Raw genomic sequence first — 9,382 nt, 5'->3', positions numbered from 1 at the left:
CCTTGCATGCCTGAGGCCCTGGGTTCAATTCCTCAGCACCACATAAGCAGAAAAAGCCGGAAGTGGCACTATGGCACAAGTGGTAGAGTGCTAGCCTTGAGCTGAAGAGCCAAGGGACAGCACCCAGGCCCAGAGTTCAGGCCCCCACAACCGGCAAAAAAAAAAAAGAAAAGAAAAAAAGCTGGAAGTGGCGCTGTGGCTCAAGTGGTAGAGCGCTACCCTTGAACTGAAGAGCTGAGGGACAGTGTCCAAGCCCAGAGTTCAGGCTCCAAGACCGGAACCAAAAAAAAAAAAATTAATAAGAGCCAGGTGCTGGTGGCTCATGTCTGTAACCCTAACTACTCAGGAGGCTGAGATCTGAGGATAGCAGTTTGAAGCCAGCCCAAGCAGGAAAGTCTGTGAGACTCTTACCTCCAATAAACTTCCAAAAAAGCAGGAAGTGGAGGTATGGCTTAAATGGTCGAGTGTTAACCTTGAGCAAGAAAACTCAGGGATAGCACCCAGGCCCTGAATTGAAGCCCCAGGATTGGTACATAACACACACGCATACACACACATACGTGTGCACATACACAAAGAATTAAGATTTCTAACTCCCAGCCCCACGTATGGATTGCAATGAGGACAGCCATGGAAAAGTCAGTATGTGGCTGACCTAATTTACAAGAAAGTGGTTTGAATTCCGGCTCCACCATACATAGGCTGCCTGGCCTCAGGTACTAGGAACAGCACTGAGCTTCCTATTTCTCCATGTAGTGCTGGAAAAGACCTCCCATGTCACATCTCCATGTGACCTCCACAGGAGCTCTCTCCCCACACTAACCTAATAAAGGAAAAAAGTCACTAGCCAAGCACAGGTAGCTCATGCCTGTAATCCTAGCTACTCCAGAGCGTTAGATCTGGAGAATTGGAAATTCAGAGACAGACTGGGCAGAAAAGTCCATGAGACTCCACATCCAACTAACTAGCAAAAAGCTGGGATTGTGGCTAGAGCACCAACCATGAACAAAAAAGCCAAGCAAGTTCAGGGCCCAGTACAGGCTATATAATATATACATATATATGTATATACATGTACACATATGTATATATATATATATGAATGATAAAATAATTTTAGAATGTTATTGTTATTGTATTTTATTATTATAACATGTATGATAAAGCAACGTTAAGATGTTCTATACTTTTTGCGATCTTTTCCTCCCTCTTTTGGCAAGAGTGTTTTGCAAAGTGTAGATGCTACACAAACATGCAGAATTATCCTCGGTGAATAAAGGCTGAAAGTGGGCAGTGGAAAGATCAGGTGGGGTGCCCTCCATGCCCCAGCCTATCTCCTCCTAAATTGAACCACGCATCAGGGCCTGCAGTAAGGGCTGGATTGAGTGGGTGCAGACCTGTAGTTTTTCCAGAAGGCCCTTCTCCCCCCACATTCAGGGCACCCTGCAGTTGATGAAGCATTTGTCACTCATTCAATGCTCATGACAGCCCCGCCACATTAGTGTTGTTTGTCCCTTGCTGTGGTTTAGGGGATAAGGCTTGGAGACCACACCTGTCCAAGGTTGGCATCTAGAAAATGAGGGGCAGGTGCTCATCCCACATTCCCTGGGGGAGCACATAAAGAATTCTTCATCTTCACAAGGACCTTTCAAGGAAAAAGGTAAGGGGCTGAGCTACCAGCTCAGCTCCTCTCCAGAGTTCACTGAGTCAGTGGTACATCTGTAGTCTCACCTGGATGTTGGGGTTCGGGGCACTCAAGTCTGTGTTGGCCAATCCTGGTAGCTTCTGCAACTCCAGCAGCAAAGGGGTAGCTTCCAGGGCCCCAGGAGGGATGGCCATGCCCGGGGTCAGGGCCACTGGATCAGGGAGGGTCTGGCACCTGTCCTGGCATGGCCCTGCCTGGACATGGTTTCTGGGGAGCCCTGGTGTCTCCTCCTCTTTTCCAGAAGAGTCAGGATTTAGGGTGGCTGAGGCCTGGGGAGAGAGGGAATGTGGGTAACTGAGATCAGGGTCCACCCCACGTGGATCGGAAGAGTCAGGTCAGGGGAGTCGGGAGTCCTGAGCTCTGACTGTGCCATCTGCTCACCCTGTGACTCAAGCCCATGTTGAATGTTATGTATAGATGAGAATCTAAGCACTGTCTTCATGGCCTCCAAGGTCCGGTGAAGTGTAACTGGGTGGATAGTGAACCCAGTCCACAAAATGCTTTGATAACTGATCCCAATGTGAAGCAGAATCCAAACTTCTCACAGATGATGAACATGCTGTTCTAACGTGCTGTCTGCAGATGATCTGCCTCAAAACCTTTACCCCCTGCCTCCCTCTCCCCCCCTCCCCCCGCCCAACACTCTAATCCAGGTCCTCATAAGTCAGAATGGGAAGATTTCCAGGAATGAGCCTGATCTTACAGAGGATGGGCCAGAGACCTGGCCTTTCTCCTCAACCCAGCCTGTTCCTCAGCCACTTGTCCTTTTGGGGACTGATTCCTTAGCATCTGCAACCTTAGCTACCTTCCTCCTCCTGCCCACTTATGGCCTAGTCCTCTACCTTTACCAGGCTGCTTGTGTGGCTAGCTGTTAGCCAGTTTATCTCTTCTACTAGTCACTGGCCTTGATGACCACATCCAGGGCTATGTCTTTAGCTGAGACAATCTGGGAAAGGCATAACTGGCCATTTCCGGCTCCTGAATCACCAGTTCAGACAGTTGGCATTGGGGGATTGACAGCTGCCACTTAACTCTAGGCCTTGGCCATTTGCCCAGGTCTCTATGGCAGGGCAGAAAGAATCCCTTCCAGGGTTGCTGCTGCGGATCTCAGGGTCCTAGAGTCTGTATATTCTGCCCCATGAAGGCCTTGGCCTTGACCCTTCCTGTTGCAGTCCTGAGACAGTAGAGCTAAAAAAAAAAAAAAGCTTCTGGGTGCTTGTGGTTCATGACTGTAATCCTAGCTACTCAGAAGGCTGAGATCTGAGGACTGTGGTTAGAAGCCAACCCAGACAGGAAAGCACATGAGATTTTTTTTTCTTTTTGGGGGTCTGTCATGGGGCCTGAACTCTGGGCATGGGCGCTGTCCCTCAGCTCTTCAGCTCAAGGCTAGCACTCTACCACTTGAGCCACAGCACCATTTCCAGCTTTTTTCTTTTTGCTTATATGGTGCTGAGGAATCGAACCCAGGGTCTCAGGCATGCAAGGCAAGTGCTCTACCACTGAGCCACCTTCCCAGCCCAGTACATGAGATTCTTACCTTCAATTAACCACTGGAAAACCAGAAGTAGAGCTGTGGCTCAAAGTAGTAGAATGATAGCCTTGATCAGAAAAGCTCAGGGACAAGCTGGGCGCCGGTGGCTCAGGCCTGTAATCCTAGCTACTCAGGCGGCTGAGATCTGAGGATCTTGGTTCAAAGCCATCCCAGGCAGGAAAGTCTGTGAGACTCTTATCTCCAACAAACCACTAGAAAACCGGAAGTGGCGCTGTGGCTCAAGCGGTAGAGTACTCGCCTTGAGCTGAAGAGCTGAGGGACAGTGCCCAGGCCCAGAGTTCAAGCCCCATGACTGACAAAAAAATAAAAATAAAGCTCAGGGACAGTACCCAGGCCCTGAGTTCAGGCCCTATGATCACCCCCACCCCTGCCCCCACACACACCCCAAAAAAAGTTTTTGGAGGGTCAGAGTCAGATAAGTCTGAGGCCCAGAGCAAGCTGGACTTTCAACTTGATGACTTCCTTCTTTGAAAAAGGAGGATGACAATTCCTATCTGGAAGGAATGTTGGAATTTATTAAACATGGGGACAGTGCTTACTGTGCACCAGGCACTATTTTTCGGGGGGGGGGTCCAGTCGTGGGGTCTGAACTCTGGGCCTGGGCGCTGTCCCTCAGCTCTTCAGCTCAAGGCTAGCGCTCTACCACTTGAGCCACAGCGCCACTTCCGGCTTTTTTTTTCTTTTTGCTTATGTGGTGCTGAGGAATCGAACCCAGGGCCTCATGCATGCAAGGCAAGCACTCTACCACTGAGCCACCTTCCCAGCCCCCACCAGGCACTATTCTAAACATTCATTTCATCCTGCCAATAGCACTCGCAGGTAGTTGCTACCTGCCATTCTCATATACAATGGCAACTCAGGCACCGAGAGAGCAAGCAGTCTCCCAGGCATGCTGGGCCCAAGGGTCTAGGCCCTTAACCATTGTGCTATATGACTACAAGCAAACCCGAGTACTGAGAGTCTGTGCACTTCCCAAACTAGCTTCCCCATCAGTTTCTGCCTCTTTCTCCTTTGACCTCCCTGCCTGCCTAGAACACCTGGTCCCAAGACAGCCCTAGGCCCTGTGATTCTGGATCCCTATCTTTTGCCAAGTTAAAGCTCTTTGGCCTATATCCAGAGATGGAGAGAAGGAGTAATTAAGAAACCCCTTCTCTGACCTGCCCTGGAGGCTTGATGCACATAGGAAGGTCATTCCTATCCATAACCTCTGCTGCTCTGGGATCTGAGCTGTTCAAAGGTTACAACCAGGCACCCCTCAGGGCTGATCTGTGCTGGTAAAGTGGTGGTTCTCACCTGGGGACACTTGATAAACGTCCTGTGATCGGAGTGGCTGTCACACCAGGAAGAGATTTCTAGGAACACCTGGTGGGCAGAGGTCATGGATAGCGCCACGTGCACAGCAGAAGCCATGCATGCTGCAGATAAGAGACTTTGCTGGAGTCCACTGCCTGGTCTGAATTCTCAGCTCTGTGAGCTTCCTCATCCGCAAAATGAGGACAGTAACAGAGGTGCCCACAACATTCTATTCCAGCCATCCCCAGCTTCTCCTTTTCCTGCTGCTCAGTCAGCTCATAGAACAATCAAAGCCTTTCTGCCTTTTCTAGGCAGGAGTCCTCCCTGGAGCACACGTGCACACACGCGTGCGCGTGCATACACACACGCACACACACACATGCCACCCTAACCCCCAGGCTTAACTGGACTATCCTGATCCTGGTATCTGAAGGGAGCATAGGAGTGTCCTGATCCCCACAAACCCCACTGCATTGCCCTGCCTGCCTGCGAACCTGCTCAGCCCCTGCAGCTGCCCCTGGGCCTCAGGGGTCAGGAATTCATTCCAATATTGGAATCCAGCTGCTGTGCAGGCCAGCACCTCTGTCCCTTGCCCTCATGGCCCCGGCCCATCCACACAGACAGAAACTGTATGCTCAGTGGCTCTGGCCTCCAGAGAGGGCAGGACACCCAGTCTTCACAGCAACTGCCCATTCTGCCCAGGCCTGGGATCCCAGGAGAGGAAAAGGGGTGGGACTTCCCTCCTGACTAGCACACACTATTCTAGCCCACTCACCCTGGACCCTCAGGAAGGCCTCCAAGGCAAGCAGGGCCAGCTTAAAGGAGTGCTCTGTGAGTACCTGCCCAAGACCCCCTTGGTTGCCATCCTGAAATACACATTCTCATTCTTCAGTGGGCCCCACTCTATACAGCCAGTCCAGCTGAGCACCCCACAGGACCCGAATCCTCATGGCTACTTTTTGTGCAGATAGGAGGAGCATCATCCTTATGTCACAGATGAGGTGCCAAGGTTCAGGGAGGTGAAGTTGTCTGGGTCACACAGTTAGGGCTGGAGAGGGGATCTGAAGCAGCAGGTCTAATTCATGTAAGTATCTTGATAACTCTAGGCAAGAAGGGGCAGCACCTTTTGGTTTGTTGCCTGACACTCCTCTTGTGTGTGTGTGTGGGGGGGTATGCACGTGCCAGTACTGGGGCTTGATCTCAGGGCCTGGTCACTGTTCCTTAGCTTTTATGCTCAAGCCTGGCACTCTACCATCTGAACCATAGCTCCACTTTTTTTTTCTTTTCGGTGGTTAAAGGGAGATAAGCATCCCATGGATTTTTCCTACTTGGGCTAGCTCTGAATCTTGATCATCAGATCTCAGCCTCTTGAGTAGCTGGGATCACAGCTATCAGCTTGTTTGCCTGCCACTCCTTGCTGCTGAATGAACAACACTAAAACAGGAAAACCCTACTAGATTTCGTATCCATTTTCCCCTCTGATCTTCTGAACAGCCTGGAAGAGGAGAAGAGGGGAACCAGCCTGAGATTTCTGAGACCCAGGGTGGTTAGCGACTCACCATGGAGCAGCCAGGCTTCCAGCCCCCATTCATGTCCTCTTTTCTCTCCCTCAAAAAGCTCTCCTATGATTCCCTTCCCCACCCCCTCTCTCAGAGAGAACGAGAAGAGGGAAGCAAGGTCCTGAGAGGTGAGCAGCTGCAGGCTGAGGCTGCCCAGAAAGGCCTAGGCTTCACTTCATACAGAAAGCCTCCACTGCAAGAAAGCCAACCTTCAGAAAGTACCTGCTCCTTGGTGTCACCCCTCAGACAGGAAAGATCTTCAAGTCCTCCCCCTCCTGCCCTCCCAGGGCTACCTTGCCTTTCGGCCCTCCTTCCTCTGACCTAGTGTCTGTCTGTCTGTCTGTCTCTCTCTCTCTTTCTCTCTTTAATTGGAGATAAGAGTCTCACAGACTTGGGCTGGGAAGGTGGCTCAGTGGTACAGTCCTTGCCTTGCATGCATGAGGCCCTGGGTTCGATTCCTCAGCACCACATAAGTAGAAAAGGCTGGATGTGGGGCTGTGGCTCAAGTGGTAGAGCACTATAGCCTTGAGCTGAAGAGCTGAGGGGCAGTGCCAGACCTAGAGTTCAGGCCCCAAAACAACAACAACAAAAAAGTCTCACAGACTTTTCTGCCCAGGCTAGTGTTGAACCATGATCCTCAGATCTCAGCCTCCTGAGTAGCTAGGATTACAGGTGTGAGCCACTAGCACCCTGCCTACTCTTTCTCAGTTCATGCCTCAAAAAGTGTTTCTTGCCGGGTGCTGGCAAGACAAAACAAAAAAAAGTGTTTCCTTCCACGGCCATGAGATCCTGGTTGCTGGAGAAGGAGCTTCCCACCCTGTGCCATGTGGGGACCCTTGCCGTGAGGTACCCCTTGCAATCTGCAAGAGCTTGCCCCTTCCAGTTCTCTCTCGTCTAATTTAAACCTCCACTGCTAAGACCCTCAACTCTAAGTCTTTCTTGCTCAGTGACTGGCGCCATCAAGTGACCAAATGCAGGAAAGTTGGGTCTGGACAAGGCTCTCCATGAACTAAACCTGGGGTAGTTATTAGACCTGCTGTTGGCTTCTTCGTCCCTGTGACCATAACAAGATAAGGCATGGCACACAAAATGCCTGGCGAGGTGGCTCATCCCAATGGAACCCAAGGCAGAGCTGTGCCATTCTTTTTGTTTTTGTTTTTTTTTGGTCCAGTCGAGGGGCCTGAACTCTGGGCCTGGGCGCTGTCCCTCAGCTCTTCAGCTCAAGGCTAGCGCTCTCCCACTACTTGGCCACAGCGCCACTTCCAGCTTTTTTCTTTTTGTTTATGTGGTGCTGAGGAATCGAAACCAGGGCCTCATGCATGCAAGGTAAGTGCTCTACCACTGAGCCACCTTCCCAGCCCCCAGCTGTGCCATTCTTTATCCATCCCACAAACTGCTTGGCGCCTTCCTGTGGGAGTGACAGTGCCCCCCATGGGTCCAGTGATTCCTTACCCAGCACTCCATCACGTTGAACACATCCTTACTTCCATTTTGATGTGGGAGTAAACTGAGGCACAGTGATGGGTCTACTCAGAGTGTGGCACACCATTTGCGAAGTTAAGGCTTATCTGTAAAGACTTTAGATAAGCAGCCTGGGGGAGGTACCATAAAGTCCCCAAGGTAGCTCTCTCCCTCCCTCCTCCCTTCTTGTTTTCTTTTTTTCTTTTCATGGCACTGGGGTTTTAGAATTCAGGGTGCTTTACTGCTGACTCACACCTCTAGCCAAACCTTTTTTACACCAGTTTTTGAGATAGGCTCTTACTTCCTGCCCAGGCACCTGCCTGAGCCATTACCTGCCTATTTTAGGCTTCCTGTTGTAAATAGATTGACAAGTGCCCGGTTTCTTCTGTTAAGATGGGGTCTCCCCCATGAACTTCTTCTGGATCTGTGGTCCTCCTGATCTCCCACATAGTGGCATGACAGGTGCACACCACTGTGCCCAGCTATTGGTTGAGAAGGGGTCTTGTGTATATATTCTTCCCATTTGAGATGAGGACACTGAGAAGTCACTAGAAGATGGTAAGTGCTGGCCCAGGCTGGCCTCCAACCTCAGTCTGCCTAACTTGCAGCCTTCCAAGTAGCTAGGGTTACAGAGCCATTAGTGTTCAACCCCAGTCTAGTGCTTACTCTGGCTCTGGTTTCCATTTCTCTTCTCTGGGCCTTAATCCCACACCCCCCCCGCCCCCCAAATCTGGAAAAAAGAGTGATGCCTATGTCAAATGGAGTGGCAATGGTCTGATATCTAAGGGACAGAGAACATGAAGTGTTATCTGATTTTAAACTTTCATAGGAGACCTGAGGGGAGCACAGTAGGAAAAAAGTCTAAAAGGCTTCTTAAGGAGGCAGAAACACTATCTACAATGTGATTGGTCCCCTTCTTTCCCCGTCTCTGGAGGGTCCTGGCAGGCCGGCTCTATCAGTCTAGCACTCACCCCCCCATCTCATCATGACTTCCCCGCAGTGTCCTCCTCTCACAAATGGGAAGACTTGTGGCTTCCCTGGGATCATCTCTGGGCACACAGGGACTCAGGGGCGCAGACCACCGCCACCTCAGGCCGGCTACTGCATTTGCCTGGGGGTGGGGGGGGGTTAACCTCAATAGCTGAGCTTCAGTGACTGGAAGCAGGCAGGACTTGACAGACCATGCTTTCTCTGACCCCCTGCTTCAGTTCACCCTGCCAAGAGCGACTGGAGTTAAGAGGCTGCTCCAGGGGACCAGCGGATCCTTTGGAGGTGCGGCAGCCCCAGTCCAAGCCCGCAAGGGCACAGCAGAAACGCAGCAGGGCTGCAGGTGAGGTTGGCTCAGGGCGAGGAAGGGAGCGGGGAGCCCAACCATCCTGTGGGCTCACCTTGCTCAGCACAGAAGCAAACTCCTCCCCCCCCCCATTCTGGTCCGCTACCCCTTGGCCATGAGTTCGCGGCCACGCGCGGGAACTGGGGACTCCGAGTGGAGTCTCAGCGGAGCTGCCGGTCGCCGCCCGGGCACTGGTGGGTGGGGGGCCCTCTGGCCGGCCGGCCCTCACCCTCGAGAGATATCTGGCCAAGTCCCCGCACCCTCGCCGCTCACCTCCTCCAGCCTCGCGTGGCTCCTGGACTGGGGCTCCAGACCGCGCGGCTTCCTCACGGGGAGCCCTCGGCCCGCGTCCAGCAGCGCCGCCAGGAGCATCGCGCTGAGCAGGAGCCGACGCATCGCGGTCCTGGCCGAGGCTGCTCTGCGGGAGCCTCCGCCTCGTTCGCTCCGGAGCCTGTTCGCGCCCCGCCTCGCCACCTCCG

At 52.2% G+C, this 9,382-nt stretch overlaps 1 protein-coding gene across 1 annotated transcript in view; it reads right to left on the bottom strand.

The window, feature by feature from the left end:
* Ism2 (isthmin 2) overlaps positions 1-9,299 on the bottom strand; it is a 15,717-nt gene extending 6,418 nt beyond the window's left edge. The window contains exons 1-2 of the mRNA XM_013013434.1: positions 9,177-9,299; positions 1,718-1,974 (exon numbers count right to left, since the gene is read on the bottom strand). Coding sequence (XP_012868888.1) covers positions 1,718-1,974; positions 9,177-9,299 — 380 coding nt within the window. The remainder of the gene's footprint in view (positions 1-1,717; positions 1,975-9,176) is intronic.
* Between the last annotated feature and the right edge of the window lie 83 nt (positions 9,300-9,382).

Source organism: Dipodomys ordii, unplaced genomic scaffold (genome assembly GCF_000151885.1).
Source record: "Dipodomys ordii isolate 6190 unplaced genomic scaffold, Dord_2.0 Scaffold2, whole genome shotgun sequence".
Taxonomy (NCBI): domain Eukaryota; kingdom Metazoa; phylum Chordata; class Mammalia; order Rodentia; family Heteromyidae; genus Dipodomys; species Dipodomys ordii.
Note: the sequence above shows the minus strand (reverse complement) of the source record. Positions and strands in the feature narration are given on the sequence as shown.